The 16,025-nt window shown below is 54.3% G+C and overlaps 1 protein-coding gene across 1 annotated transcript in view; it reads left to right on the top strand.

The window, feature by feature from the left end:
* LOC110522946 (A disintegrin and metalloproteinase with thrombospondin motifs 6) overlaps nucleotides 1-16,025 on the top strand; it is a 200,384-nt gene that overhangs the window by 45,053 nt on the left and 139,306 nt on the right. Inside the window, 2 exon segments of the mRNA XM_036977579.2 lie at nucleotides 469-614; nucleotides 5,706-5,749. Of these exon segments, the coding sequence (XP_036833474.2) occupies nucleotides 469-614; nucleotides 5,706-5,749 (190 nt within the window).

Consider the following 16,025-nt stretch of genomic DNA (forward strand, 5'->3'; position numbering starts at 1 on the left):
GGGTTGTGGATGTGTTCAGATTGTTCAGGGTTGTGGTGGTGTTCAGACTGTTCGGGGTTGTGGATGTGTTCAGACTGTTCAGGGTTGTGGATGTATTCAGACTGTTCAGGGTTGTGGAAGTGTTCAGGGTTGTGGATGTGTTCAGACTGTTCAGGGTTGTGGATTTATTCAGAATGTTCAGGGTTGTGGATGTGTTCAGATTGTTCAGGGTTGTGGATGTATTCAGACTGTTCAGGGTTGTGGATGTATTCAGACTGTTCAGGGTTGTGGATGTATTCAGAATGTTCAGGGTTGTGGATGTGTTCAGACTGTTCAGGGTTGTGGATGTATTCAGACTGTTCAGGGTTGTGGATGTGTTCAGAATGTTCAGGGTTGTGGATGTGTTCAGACTGTTCAGGGTTGTGGAAGTGTTCAGGGTTGTGGATGTGTTCAGACTGTGTTGTAATGTGTGCTGTATGTTCTATCCAGCCCAACCTGGAGATCAACCACCATGCAGACAAATCTCTAGACAGCTTCTGTAAGTGGCAGAAGTCCATCCTCAGTCACCAAGGAGACGGGAACAGCATCCCAGAGAACGGCATGGCTCACCATGACAACGCTGTCCTCATCACACGGTAGATTCTCCACCTCCACTCTCACGTACCTACACAGACACACACACATGCACGCACACACACACACTTATTTTCCTCTTACCTATTATTATGTTTTGCACTGACTCTCTTGCGCAGAGTTGATGTACACTCACATACTACACTAACATTCCAACACACACACACAAAACACAGACACACACACACACACATTCACACTCTTCTCACATGCTGCTGTTTTATTTTTGACATGTCTTTTTATTGAACTTTTATTTAACGAGGGAAGTCAGCTCAGAACAAATCCTTATTTACAATGACGGCCTCCCAAAAGGCCTCCAGTGGGGACGGGGCCTGGGATTAAATAAATACATACTTTCTGTTTATTATCTGTGCATAGTCATTTAACCCCTAACCCACATGCATGTACTGTATTACCTCAACTACCTCAACTACCTCGCACCCCTGCACATAGCCTCGTTACCGATACCCCTGCACATAGCCTCGTTACCGATACCCCTGCACATAGCCTCGTTACCGATACCCCTGTACATAGCCTCGTTACCGATACCCCTGTACATAGCCTCGTTACCGATACCCCTGCACATTGACTCGTTACTGATACCCCTGCACATAGCCTCGTTACCGATACCCCTGCACATAGCCTCGTTACCGATACCCCTGCACATAGCCTCGTTACCGATACCCCTGCACATTGACTCGTTACCGATACCCCTGTACATAGCCTCGTTATTGTTAATGTTATTTTTATTGTGTTACCATTTTTCCTTTAGTCTAAGAGGCACAGTTTTCGTACTTACTTTTGAAACAACTCTGCGTTGTTGGTTAAGGGCGTTGTGAGTAAGCATTTCACGGTAAGGTCTACTACACCTGTTGTTTGAAACAACTCTGCGTTGTTGGTTAAGGGCGTTGTGAGTAAGCATTTCACGGTAAGGTCTACTACACCTGTTGTTTGAAACAACTCTGCGTTGTTGGTTAAGGGCGTTGTGAGTAAGCGTTTCACGGTAAGGTCTACCACACCTGTTGTATTTGGCGCAAGTGGCAAAAAACATACGATTGGATTTTCGATGATGGTTCGTTCGGCGGTAGAAGTGTGCGGTAATTGACCTCGCCATATGTCTCTTGTGCGTCTGTTTACTTAAACGCTTTAGCAGTCCTTCCACCTTCCCACTTTGTGCTGCGTCTGCGTTTCACAGCCAGAACAGTAGCGTTGAAACACACAGCCTGGCCACTACTCATATCTATTACTGGCTCTGGGTGAAGCTGATGACAACGGGAAGCGATGGTCTTTCAGGCACACTCAGATTTATGGCTGGTAACCGTGTTGCGGCAAAAACACTGTCATAACTGCTGTTGGCATTATTGTTGACCGTAGTGTGATTGACATGGGCTAAAACCCTGCTTTTGACTCTTCCTGCCTGGCTGTGGACTAATGTTTGCCTAGTGCTAGTTGACTAAGCTGTTTGGTGAGCCGTCAATAGGAGATACTGTAGTAGGTAAGGTCCTCTAATGCTACTGAAAGTAATAGTTGGTCGCCTTAGAAACAGCGTTAGAAGTTTTGCTTGGATTCTGATGCTAGCAGGCTACTGAAGGGGTTTTTCGGGAGTGCTGTTCCCAGCCACCTGTTTGTCTGTTGTGCTGGTAATTATCGGAAGGGCAGGTCTGTACTGCCAAAGTTACATCACCTCAGCCTTCTGCTGCTATAGGGCTTTCCACCGTCTGTCTGATGCTAAACCAACACTAGCTGCTATGCTTTCACTAAAGCATTGTGTTGTATATACATGCTGCAGGCTGCTTACAGGGTTCAGTGAAGTTCAGTGACTGTAGGTTTGTGTTATAGGTCCAGTACAACATCTTATTAGAGAGAGAGAGAGAGAGGGGGGGGGTGAGGAGAGAGAGAGAGAGAGAGAGAGAGAGAGAGAGGAGGGTGAGGAGAGAGAGAGAGAGAGAGGGGGGTGTGGAGAGAGAGAGAGAGAGAGAGAGAGAGAGAGAGAGGGGGGGTGAGGAGAGAGAGAGAGAGATTGAGAGTGAGAGCGAGAGAGAGATTGAGAGTGAGAGCGAGAGAGAGAGAGAGTGTGTGAGAGAGAGAGAGAGAGCGAGAGAGAGTGAGAGAGAGAGAGAGAGAGAGGGGGGGTGAGGAGAGAGAGAGAGGAGCGAGAAAGAGAGGGAGGGAGGGAGAGAGAGAGGGGGGAGGAGAGAGAGAGGACCGAGAGAGGGAGGGAGAGAAAGAGGGAGGGAGAGAGAGAGAAAGGGTGGGAGGGAGTGAGGGGGGAGGAGAGAGAGAGGAGAGAGAGGGAGGGAGGAAAGAGAGCGAAAGGAGAGAGAGGGGGGAAGAGGAGAGATAGAGAGCAAGAGAAAGAGAGGGAGGGTGGAGGAGAGAGAGAGAGAGAGAGAGAGAGAGGGAGGGAGGAAAGAGAGAGAAAGGAGAGAGAGGGGGGAAGAGGAGAGATAGAGAGCGAGAGAAAGAGAGGGAGGGTGGAGGAGAGAGAGAGAGAGAGAGAGAATCAGAACTTTGGTGGGGCCTGCGTTTAATGGGACAACAAGATGTGTGTGTTGGTGATGAGCTGGGCTGAAGTATGGTAACATTAGAGAGAGTATAAATAGTTCATGATGGACCTCGAGAAGCTTTCATTTACCACCGCGTGTGCTAGAACATTCCCCCGTTCCCAGGTGGAATCCACCTTCAAGAGAGAGCCCAGCAATTTTAAGACTGTTTGCGTTAGCAACGCGCAGCTTTACTGTATGTGTGGCTATTACATTTATGGCTAATGAAGAAAAATATCAGGTTAAATAAAAGTGTTTTATGAGATGATGACGAGGGATGCCCTAGGCCACGCTCTTTATCATAGTACTATCTATATCCCCTCATTTAAAACATGTGGGAACTGCCTCTGGAGGCTGTCTCTGTGTGTTGCGTTTGAGCCTCTCTCACTTCTAAGTCCGTCGTGAAGTGTATACAGCCGACAACACCAAATGCACGGCGTACTGTACTCCCAAACTCAACTTCTGCCAGGCCGTCATCCTGAATAAGAATTTGTTATTAATTGACTTGCCTGGTACAATAAAAGTTCCATGGAAGTCAAATAAAAAAGAAGCTTCTAAGCGTGCCGTGCGGGGGTTGGTTCACTTTGCTGAGGGCAGGCTGAGGTCACCACGAGTGCACAGAAACAATGATGTCATGGTAGCGGTCTTGACAGTAGCGGTCGTCCTGGTGTTGGCCTCCTGTGGTTGCAGGCTGGTTGCGGTCAATCAGGACATAAGGAGGAGACATTATCCTTGAGGTGGATGGAGTCAGTTCGGATGGGTCGTCCTTCTAGGCATGAATCATGATTGTGACCTCTCCTTCGTTCCCCTTGTCTGAATGTCTATCTCTCTCTTTCTCTCTCTCGCTTTCTCTCGCTCTCTCTCTCCCTTTCTCTCTTTCTCTCTCTCGCTCGCTCTCTCTCTCTCTCTCTTTCTTCCTCTCTCTCTCTCTCTCTCTCTCTCTCTCTTTCTTCCTCTCTCTCTCTCTCTCTCTCTCTCTCTCTTTCTTCCTCTCTCTCTCTCTCTCTCTCTCTCTCCCTTTCTCTCTTTCTCGCTCTTTCTCTCCCTCTCTCTCTCTCCCTTTCTCTCTCTCTCTCTGTCTCTCTCTCTCTCTCTGTCTCTCTCTCTCAATTAAATTCAAAGGATTTATTGGCATGGGAAACGTGTTTACATTGCCACAGCAAATTAAAAAACAAAAACAAAACAACAATGACAAAAACCAACAAAACAAAAAGGCAAAAACAATCCTTTTGGCCTCCTGTGGTTGCAGGCTGGTTGCGGTCAATCAGGACATAAGGAGGAGACATTATCCTTGAGGTGGATGGAGTCAGTTCGGATGGGTCGTCCTTCTAGGCATGAATCATGATTGTGACCTCTCCTTCGTTCCCCTTGTCTGAATCTCTCTCTCTCTCTCTCTCTCTCTCTCTCTCTCTCTCTCTCTCTCTCTCTCTCTCTCTCTCTCTCTCTCTCTCTCTCTCTCTCTCTCTCTCTCTCTCTCTCTTTCTTATGGCTCTCTTGCCATTGTGGGCCCATCAGGAGGAGAGGAGACATTCTCCCCAGACAGAGTCATTCCGCTCATTATCCTTGAGGTTATGTATGGTCCACGTCCAGCTCCTCCCTCTAGGCACCGTGCTATACAGAGCGACCTCTCCATCCCTCACTGTTGTTGCTTTATTAGGCTCTGGCCACGTCATCGAGGATGCGGTGTCTCGTTTGGAACGTGGCCCGTGGTGTTTGAGAAACTCAGGGGGAAATTAAAGGAAGTAAATCTAAATAAATAGATGTCCTAAACGAGGTGGAGTCTGCTTGTCCTCGAGACCGTACCTCATGGGTTTGGAACCGGTCCACCGGGATAGGGGGGTGGAGGGAAAACAGATGGAGGGAGGGGGGGGGGGGGGGCAAAATTAAATGTAATTTGCAGTGTCCTTGGGTTTTTAATAGATTAAAAGCTTTAGGAATGATTGGATCACTCATTATAAATGTATGATGTGTGCTCTGGTAAGCGCTGAGGCTGACTGTATGGAACTGTTTTCCCTGTGCTGGATTGGATTAGCATTGTATCAGAGAGAGAGAGAGAGAGAGATGTACAGATAGATAGGAGGACGGACGGACGGATGGGCGGGCGGACTGAGGGCGAGGGTTACATCAGGGACACAGCAGGGTCTTATTGGACTTTAAACACTGTGTTGCTTCCTGTCTGCCTGCCTGTCTGCCTGTCTGCCTGTCTGCCTGTCTGCCTGTCTGCCTGCCTGCCTGTCTGTCTCCATGTGCTTTTATAGAAGGACAAACCTTCATGATATGACTAAACCGTTCAAAGACTTGTTGCTGTATAACAACTAAGGTCAAATACTGCAGGTAACTGCCTGAGATGCCTGGTATTGACATCAAAGGTGCTGAGAATAGAATAAAATAGAATATATGAACATAGAATAGAGGAGACTAGAGTAGAGCAGAATAGAATAAAATAGAATAGATGAACATAGAATAGAGGAGACGAGAGTAGAGCAGAATAGAAGCACAGAGCGCCTGACAGAAGAATCCTCATGTTTCTTCTTCCTCTTCCTCCCTCAGGTACGACATCTGCACTTACAAGAACAAACCCTGTGGGACTCTAGGTGAGTGTCTCTACGTTATGCTCTCTGTTCCAATCTGTTCTGGAGGCAAGGGGAGACAGCTCAGAGAGACCAGGTGGGGTATACTGTCGGCAGGGCAGGGTACAGACAGGGCAGGGTACAGACAGGGTTAGGTACAGACAGGGTTAGGTCCAGACAGGGCAGGGTACAGACAGGGTTAGGTACAGACAGGGTTAGGTCCAGACATGGCAGGGTAGTGGTAGGGCAGGGTACAGACAGGGTTAGGTCCAGACAGGGTTAGGTCCAGGCAGGGCAGGGTAGTGGTAGGGAAGGGTACAGACAGGGTTAGGTCCAGGCAGGGCAGGGTAGTGTAGGGCAGGGTACAGACAGGGTTAGGTCCAGACAGGGTTAGGTCCAGACAGGGCAGGGTATAGACAGGGTTAGGTCCAGACAGGGTTAGGTCCAGGCAGGCTTAGGTCCAGGCAGGGTTATGTCCAGGCAGGGCAGGGTACAGACAGGGTTAGGTCCAGACAAGGAAGGGTACAGACAGGGTTAGGTCCAGGCAGGGTTAGGTCCAGACAAGGCAGGGTCCAGACAGGGTTGGGTCCAGGCAGGGCAGGGTACAGACAGGGTTAGGTCCAGACAAGGCAGGGGATAGACAGGGTTAGGTCCAGACAGGGCAGGGTACAGACAGGGTTAGGTCCAGACAGGGTTAGGTCCAGGCAGGGTTAGGTCCAGGCAGGGTTAGGTCCAGGCAGGGCAGGGTACAGACAGGGTTAGGTCCAGACAGGGTTAGGTCCAGGCAGGGCAGGGTACAGACAGGGTTAGGTCCAGGCAGGGCAGGGTACAGACAGGGTTAGGTACAGACAGGGTTAGGTCCAGACAGGGTTAGGTCCAGACAGGGTTAGGTCCAGACAGGGCAGGCTACAGACAGGGTTAGGTCCAGGCAGGGCAGGGTTAGGTACAGACAGGGTTAGGTCCAGGCAGGGTTAGGTCCAGGCAGGGTTAGGTCCAGACAGGGTTAGGTCCAGACAAGGCAGGGTCCAGACTGGGTTAGGTCCAGGCAGGGTTAGGTCCAGGCAGGTTTAGGTCCAGACAGGATTAGGTCCAGACAGGGCAGGGTACAGACAGGGTTAGGTCCAGACAAGGCAGGGTACAGACAGGGTTAGGTACAGACAGGGCAGGGTACAGACAGGGTTAGGTCCAGGCAGGGTTAGGTCCAGACAGGGTTAGGTCCAGACAAGGCAGGGTCCAGACAGGGTTAGGTCCAGGCAGGGTTAGGTCCAGGCAGGTTTAGTTCCAGACAGGATTAGGTCCAGACAGGGTTAGGTACAGACAGGGTTAGGTCCAGACAAGGCAGGGTATAGACAGGGTTAGGTCCAGACAGGGCAGGGTACAGACAGGGTTAGGTCCAGACAAGGCAGGGTACAGACAGGGTTAGGTACAGACAGGGCACGGTACAGACAGGGTTAGGTACAGACAGGGTTAGGTCCAGACTGGGTTAGGACCAGACAGGCTTAGGTCCAGACAGGTTAGGGTACAGACCGGGTTAGGTCCAGACAAGGCAGGGTACAGACAGGGTTAGGTCCAGACAGGGTTAGGTCCTTACAGGGCAGGGTACAGACAGGGTTAGGTCCGGACAAGGCAGGGTACAGACAGGGTTAGGTCCAGACAGGGCAGGGTACAGACAGGGTTAGGTCCAGACAGGGTTAGGTCCAGGCAGGCTTAGGTCCAGGCAGGGTTATGTCCAGGCAGGGCAGGGTACAGACAGGGTTAGGTCCAGACAAGGCAGGGTACAGACAGGGTTAGGTCCAGGCAGGGTTAGGTCCAGACAAGGCAGGGTCCAGACAGGGTTGGGTCCAGGCAGGGCAGGGTACAGACAGGGTTAGGTCCAGACAAGTTAGGGGATAGACAGGGTTAGGTCCAGACAAGTTAGGGGATAGACAGGGTTAGGTCCAGACAGGGCAGGGTACAGACAGGGTTAGGTCCAGACAGGGTTAGGTCCAGGCAGGGTTAGGTCCAGGCAGGGTTAGGTCCAGGCAGGGTTAGGTCCAGGCAGGGCAGGGTACAGACAGGGTTAGGTCCAGACAGGGTTCGGTCCAGGCAGGGCAGGGTACAGACAGGGTTAGGTCCAGGCAGGGCAGGGTACAGACAGGGTTAGGTACAGACAGGGTTAGGTCCAGACAGAGTTAGGTCCAGACAGGGTTAGGTCCAGACAGGGCTGGCTACAGACAGGGTTAGGTCCAGGCAGGGCAGGGTTAGGTACAGACAGGGTTAGGTCCAGGCAGTGTTAGGTCCAGGCAGGGTTAGGTCCAGACAGGGTTAGGTCCAGACAAGGCAGGGTCCAGACAGGGTTAGGTCCAGGCAGGGTTGGTTCCAGGCAGGGTTAGGTCCAGGCAGGGTTAGGTCCAGGCAGGGTTAGGTCCAGACAGGGTTAGGTCCAGACAAGGCAGGGTCCAGACAGGGTTAGGTCCAGGCAGGGTTAGGTCCAGGCAGGTTTAGGTCCAGACAGGATTAGGTCCAGACAGGGCAGGGTACAGACAGGGTTAGGTCCAGACAAGGCAGGGTATAGACAGGGTTAGGTCCAGACAGGGCAGGGTACAGACAGGGTTAGGTCCAGACAAGGCAGGGTATAGACAGGGTTAGGTCCAGACAGGGCAGGGTACAGACAGGGTTAGGTCCAGACAAGGCAGGGTACAGACAGGGTTAGGTACAGACAGGGCACGGTACAGACAGGGTTAGGTACAGACAGGGTTAGGTCCAGACTGGGTTAGGTCCAGGCAGGCTTAGGTCCAGACAGGTTAGGGTACAGACCGGGTTAGGTCCAGACAAGGCAGGGTACAGACAGGGTTAGGTCCAGACAGGGCAGGGTACAGACAGGGTTAGGTCCAGACAGGGTTAGGTCCAGGCAGGGTTAGGTCCAGGCAGGGCAGGGTACAGACAGGGTTAGGTCCAGGCATGGCAGGGTAGTGGTAGGGCAGGGTACAAACAGGGTTAGGTCCAGACAGGGTTAGTTCTAGGCAGGGCAGGGTACAGACAGGGTTAGGTCCAGGCAGGGCAGGGTAGTGGTAGGGCAGGGTACAAACAGGGTTAGGTCCAGACAGGGTTAGGTCCAGGCAGGGCAGGGTACAGACAGGGTTAGGTCCAGGCATGGCAGGGTAGTGGTAGGGCAGGGTACAAACAGGGTTAGGTCCAGACAGGGTTAGGTACAGACAGGGCAGGGTACAGACAGGGTTAGGTCCAGACAGGGTTAGGTCCAGACAGGGTTAGGTCCAGACATGGCAGGGTAGATGTAGGGCAGGGTACAGACAGGGTTAGGTCCAGACAGGGTTAGGTCCAGTCAAGGCAGGGTACACACAGGGTTAGGTCCAGGCAGGGCAGGGTAGTGGCAGGGCAGGGTACAGACAGGGTTAGATCTTGGCAGGGCAGGGTACAGACAGGGTTAGGTACAGACAGGGCAGGGTACAGACAGGGTTAGGTACAGACAGGGTTAGGTCCAGGCAGGGCAGGGTACAGACAGGGTTAGGTCCAGGCATGGCAGGGTAGTGGTAGGGCAGGGTACAAACAGGGTTAGGTCCAGACAGGGTTAGGTACAGACAGGGCAGGGTACAGACAGGGTTAGGTCCAGACAGGGTTAGGTCCAGACAGGGTTAGGTCCAGACATGGCAGGGTAGATGTAGGGCAGGGTACAAACAGGGTTAGGTCCAGACAGGGTTAGGTCCAGTCAGGGCAGGGTACACACATGGTTAGGTCCAGGCAGGGCAGGGTAGTGGCAGGGCAGGGTACAGACAGGGTTAGATCTAGGCAGGGCAGGGTACAGACAGGGTTAGGTACAGACAGGGCAGGGTACAGACAGGGTTAGGTCCAGACAGGGTTAGGTCCAGACAGGGTTAGGTCCAGGCAGGGCAGGGTACAGACAGGGTTAGGTCCAGGCAGGGCAGGGTAAAGACAGGGTTAGGTCCATGCAGGGCAGGGTACAGACAGGGTTAGGTCCAGGCAGGGTTAGGTCCAGGCATGGCAGGGTAGTGGTAGGGCAGGGTACAGACAGTGTTAGGTCCAGACAGGGCAGGGTACAGACAGGGTTAGGTCCAGGCAGGGTTAGGTCCAGGCAGGGCAGGGTACAGACAGGGTTAGGTCCAGGCATGGCAGGGTAGTGGTAGGGCAGGGTACAGACAGGGTTAGGTCCAGACAGGGTTAGGTCCAGGCAGGGCAGGGTACAGACAGGGTTAGGTCCAGGCAGGGCAGGGTAGTGGCAGGGCAGGGTACAGACAGGGTTAGGTCTAGGCAGGGCAGGGTACAGACAGGGTTAGGTCCAGACAGGGTTAGGTCCAGGCAGTGCAGGGTACAGACAGGGTTAGGTGCAGGCAGGGCAGGGTACAGACAAGGTTAGGTCCAGGCAGGGTTAGGTCCAGGCAGGATTAGGTCCAGGCAGGGCTAGGTACAGACAGGGTTAGGTCCAGACAGGGTTAGGTCCAGACAGGGTTAGATACAGACAGGGTTAGGTCCAGACAGGGTTAGGTCCAGGCAGGGTTAGGTCCAGACAGGGTTAGGTCCAGGCAGGGCAGGGTACAGACAGGGTTAGGTCCAGACAGGGTTAGGTCCAGACAGGGTTAGGTCCAGGCAGGGTTAGGTCCTGACAGGGTTAGGTCCAGGCAGGGCAAGGTACAGACAGGGTTAGGTCCAGACAGGGTTAGGTCCAGGCAGGGTTAGGTCCAGGCAGGGTTAGGTCCAGGCAGGGTTAGGTCCAGACTGGGCAGGGTAGTGGTAGGGCAATGTACAGACAGGGTTAGGTCCAGACTGGGTTAGGTCCAGGCAGGTCAGGGTAGTGGTAGTGCAGGGTACAGACAGGGTTAGGTCCAGGCATGGCAGAGTAGTGGTAGGGCACGGTACAGACAGGGTTAGGTCCAGACAGGTTTAGGTCCAGACAGGGTTAGGTCCAGACAGGGTTAGGTACAGACATGGTTAGGTCCAGGCAGGGCAGGGTACAGACAGGGTTAGGTCCAGGCATGGCAGGGTAGTGGTAGGGCAGGGTACAGACAGGGTTAGGTCCAGACAGGGTTAGGTCCAGACAGGGTTAGGTACAGACAGGGTTAGGTCCAGGCAGGGAAGTGTAAAGACAGGGTTAGGTCCAGGCATGGCAGGGTAGTGGTAGGGCAGGGTACAGACAGGGTTAGGTCCAGACAGGGTTAGGTCCAGGCATGGCAGGGTAGTGGTAGGGCAGGGTACAGACAGGGTTAGGTCCAGGCAGGGCAGGGTGCAGACAGGGTTAGGTCCAGGCAGGCTATGGTAGTGGCAGGGCAGGTTACAGACAGGGTTAGGTCTAGGCAGGGCAGGGTACAGACAGGGTTAGGTACAGACAGGGTTAGGTCCAGACAGGGTTAGGTCCAGGCAGTGCAGGGTACAGACAGGGTTAGGTCCAGGCAGTGCAGGATACAGACAGGGTTAGGTCCAGGCAGGGTTAGGTCCAGGCAGGGTTAGGTACAGACAGGGTTAGGTCCTGACAGGGTTAGGTCCAGACAGGGTTAGGACCAGACAGGGTTAGGTCCAGACAGGGTTAGGTCCAGGCAGGGCAGGGTACAGACAGGGTTATGGCCAGACAGGGTTAGGTCCAGACAGGGTTAGGTCCAGGCAGGGCAAGGTACAGACAGGGTTAGGTCCAGACAGGGTTAGGTCCAGACAGGGTTAGGTCCAGGCAGGGTTAGGTACAGACAGGGTTAGGTCCAGGCAGGGCAGGGTACAGACAGGGTTAGGTCCAGACAGGGTTAGGTCCAGGCAGGGTTAGGTACAGACAGGGTTAGGTCCAGGCAGGGCAGGGCAGGGTAAAGACAGGGTTAGGTCCAGGCATGGCAGGGTAGTCGTAGGGCAGGGTACAGACAGGGTTAGGTCCAGACAGGGTTAGGTCCAGGCAGGGCAGGGTACAGACAGGGTTATGTCCAGACAGGGTTAGGTCCAGACAGGGTTAGGTCCAGGCAGGGCAGGGTACAGACAGGGTTAGGTCCAGACAGGGTTAGGTCCAGACAGGGTTAGGTCCAGACAGGGTTAGGTCCAGACAGGGCAGGGTACAGACAGCGTTAGGTCCAGGCAGGGCAGGGTACAGACAGGGTTAGGTCCAGACAGGGTTAGGTCCAGACAGGGTTAGGTCCAGACAGGGCAGGGTACAGACAGGGCAGGGTACAGACAGGGTTAGGTCCAGACAAGGCAGGGTACAGACAGGGTTAGGTCCAGGCAGTGCAGGGTACAGACAGGGTTAGGTCCAGGCAGTGCAGGATACAGACAGGGTTAGGTCCAGGCAGGGTTAGGTCCAGGCAGGGTTAGGTCCAGACAGGGTTAGGTCCTGACAGGGTTAGGTCCAGACAGGGTTAGGACCAGACAGGGTTAGGTCCAGACAGGGTTAGGTCCAGGCAGGGTTAGGTCCAGACAGGGTTAGGTCCAGACAGGGTTAGGTCCAGGCAGGGTTAGGTACAGACAGGGTTAGGTCCAGGCAGGGCAGGGTACAGACAGGGTTAGGTCCAGACAGGGTTAGGTCCAGACATGGTTAGGTCCAGACAGGGCAGGGTACAGACAGGGCAGGGTACAGACAGGGTTAGGTCCAGACAAGGCAGGGTACAGACAGGGTTAGGTCCAGACAGGGCAGGGTACAGACAGGGTTAGGTCCAGGCAGGGCAGGGTACAGACAGGGTTAGGTCCAGACAGGGTTAGGTCCAGACACGGTTAGGTCCAGACAGGGCAGGGTACAGACAGGGCAGGGTACAGACAGGGTTAGGTCCAGACAAGGCAGGGTACAGACAGGGTTAGGTCCAGGCAGTGCAGGGTACAGACAGGGTTAGGTCCAGGCAGTGCAGGATACAGACAGGGTTAGGTCCAGGCAGGGTTAGGTCCAGGCAGGGTTAGGTCCAGACAGGGTTAGGTCCTGACAGGGTTAGGTCCAGACAGGGTTAGGACCAGACAGGGTTAGGTCCAGACAGGGTTAGGTACAGGCAGGGCAGGGTACAGACAGGGTTATGTCCAGACAGGGTTAGGTCCAGACAGGGTTAGGTCCAGGCAGGGCAAGGTACAGACAGGGTTAGGTGCAGACAGGGTTAGGTCCAGACAGGGTTAGGTCCAGGCAGGGTTAGGTACAGACAGGGTTAGGTCCAGGCAGGGCAGTGTACAGACAGGGTTAGGTCCAGACAGGGTTAGGTCCAGACAGGGTTAGGTCCAGACAGGGCAGGGTACAGACAGGGCAGGGTACAGACAGGGTTAGGTCCAGACAAGGCAGGGTACAGACAGGGTTAGGTCCAGACAGGGCAGGGTACAGACAGGGTTAGGTCCAGGCAGGGCAGGGTACAGACAGGGTTAGGTCCAGTCAGGGTTAGGTCCAGACAGGGTTAGGTCCAGACAGGGCAGGGTACAGACAGGGCAGGGTACAGACAGGGTTAGGTCCAGACAAGGCAGGGTACAGACAGGGTTAGGTCCAGACACGGCAGGGTACAGACAAGGTTAGGCACATACAGGGTTAGGTCCAAACTTGGCAGGGTAGTGGTAGGGCAATGTACAGACAGGGTTAGGTCCAGACAGGGTTAGGTCCAGACAGGGTTAGGTCCAGGCAGGGTTAGGTCCAGACAGGGTTAGGTCCAGACAGGGTTAGGTCCAGGCAGGGTTAGGTCCAGACAGGGTTAGGTCCAGGCAGGGCAGGGTACAGACAGGGTTATGTCCAGACAGGGTTAGGTCCAGACAGGGTTAGGTCCAGGCAGGGCAAGGTACAGACAGGGTTAGGTCCAGACAGGGTTAGGTCCAGACAGGGTTAGGTCCAGGCAGGGTTAGGTACAGACAGGGTTAGGTCCAGGCAGGGCAGGGTACAGACAGGGTTAGGTCCAGACAGGGTTAGGTCCAGACAGGGTTAGGTCCAGACAGGGCAGGGTACAGACAGGGCAGGGTACAGACAGCGTTAGGTCCAGACAAGGCAGGGTACAGACAGGGTTATGTCCAGACAGGGCAGGGTACAGACAGGGTTAGGTCCAGGCAGGGCAGGGTACAGACAGGGTTAGGTCCAGACAGGGTTAGGTCCAGACAGGGTTAGGTCCAGACAGGGCAGGGTAGAGACAGGGCAGGGTACAGACAGGGTTAGGTCCAGACAAGGCAGGGTACAGACACGGTTAGGTCCAGGCAGTGCAGGGTAAAGACAGGGTTAGGTCCAGGCAGTGCAGGATACAGACAGGGTTAGGTCCAGGCAGGGTTAGGTCCAGGCAGGGTTAGGTCCAGACAGGGTTAGGTCCTGACAGGGTTAGGTCCAGACAGGGTTAGGACCAGACAGGGTTAGGTCCAGACAGGGTTAGGTCCAGGCAGGGCAGGGTACAGACAGTGTTATGTCCAGACAGGGTTAGGTCCAGACAGGGTTAGGTCCAGGCAGGGCAAGGTACAGACAGGGTTAGGTCCAGACAGGGTTAGGTCCAGACAGGGTTAGGTCCAGGCAGGGTTAGGTACAGACAGGGTTAGGTCCAGGCAGGGCAGGGTACAGACAGGGTTAGGTCCAGACAGGGTTAGGTCCAGACATGGTTAGGTCCAGACAGGGCAGGGTACAGACAGGGCAGGGTACAGACAGGGTTAGGTCCAGACAAGGCAGGGTACAGACAGGGTTAGGTCCAGACAGGGCAGGGTACAGACAGGGTTAGGTCCAGGCAGGGCAGGGTACAGACAGGGTTAGGTCCAGACAGGGTTAGGTCCAGACACGGTTAGGTCCAGACAGGGCAGGGTACAGACAGGGCAGGGTACAGACAGGGTTAGGTCCAGACAAGGCAGGGTACAGACAGGGTTAGGTCCAGGCAGTGCAGGGTACAGACAGGGTTAGGTCCAGGCAGTGCAGGATACAGACAGGGTTAGGTCCAGGCAGGGTTAGGTCCAGGCAGGGTTAGGTCCAGACAGGGTTAGGTCCTGACAGGGTTAGGTCCAGACAGGGTTAGGACCAGACAGGGTTAGGTCCAGACAGGGTTAGGTACAGGCAGGGCAGGGTACAGACAGGGTTATGTCCAGACAGGGTTAGGTCCAGACAGGGTTAGGTCCAGGCAGGGCAAGGTACAGACAGGGTTAGGTGCAGACAGGGTTAGGTCCAGACAGGGTTAGGTCCAGGCAGGGTTAGGTACAGACAGGGTTAGGTCCAGGCAGGGCAGTGTACAGACAGGGTTAGGTCCAGACAGGGTTAGGTCCAGACAGGGTTAGGTCCAGACAGGGCAGGGTACAGACAGGGCAGGGTACAGACAGGGTTAGGTCCAGACAAGGCAGGGTACAGACAGGGTTAGGTCCAGACAGGGCAGGGTACAGACAGGGTTAGGTCCAGGCAGGGCAGGGTACAGACAGGGTTAGGTCCAGTCAGGGTTAGGTCCAGACAGGGTTAGGTCCAGACAGGGCAGGGTACAGACAGGGCAGGGTACAGACAGGGTTAGGTCCAGACAAGGCAGGGTACAGACAGGGTTAGGTCCAGACACGGCAGGGTACAGACAAGGTTAGGTACATACAGGGTTAGGTCCAAACTTGGCAGGGTAGTGGTAGGGCAATGTACAGACAGGGTTAGGTCCAGACAGGGTTAGGTCCAGACAGGGTTAGGTCCAGGCAGGGTTAGGTCCAGACAGGGTTAGGTCCAGACAGGGTTAGGTCCAGGCAGGGTTAGGTCCAGACAGGGTTAGGTCCAGGCAGGGCAGGGTACAGACAGGGTTATGTCCAGACAGGGTTAGGTCCAGACAGGGTTAGGTCCAGGCAGGGCAAGGTACAGACAGGGTTAGGTCCAGACAGGGTTAGGTCCAGACAGGGTTAGGTCCAGGCAGGGTTAGGTACAGACAGGGTTAGGTCCAGGCAGGGCAGGGTACAGACAGGGTTAGGTCCAGACAGGGTTAGGTCCAGACAGGGTTAGGTCCAGACAGGGCAGGGTACAGACAGGGCAGGGTACAGACAGCGTTAGGTCCAGACAAGGCAGGGTACAGACAGGGTTATGTCCAGACAGGGCAGGGTACAGACAGGGTTAGGTCCAGGCAGGGCAGGGTACAGACAGGGTTAGGTCCAGACAGGGTTAGGTCCAGACAGGGTTAGGTCCAGACAGGGCAGGGTAGAGACAGGGCAGGGTACAGACAGGGTTAGGTCCAGACAAGGCAGGGTACAGACACGGTTAGGTCCAGGCAGTGCAGGGTAAAGACAGGGTTAGGTCCAGGCAGTGCAGGATACAGACAGGGTTAGGTCCAGGCAGGGTTAGGTCCAGGCAGGGTTAGGTCCAGACAGGGTTAGGTCCTGACAGGGTTAGGTCCAGACAGGGTTAGGACCAGACAGGGTTAGGTCCAGACAGGGTTAGGTC

The sequence above is a fragment of the Oncorhynchus mykiss genome, chromosome 5, assembly GCF_057628025.1.
Source record: "Oncorhynchus mykiss isolate SJ-2025 chromosome 5, ASM5762802v1, whole genome shotgun sequence".
In the NCBI taxonomy this organism is placed as follows: Eukaryota; Metazoa; Chordata; class Actinopteri; order Salmoniformes; family Salmonidae; genus Oncorhynchus; species Oncorhynchus mykiss.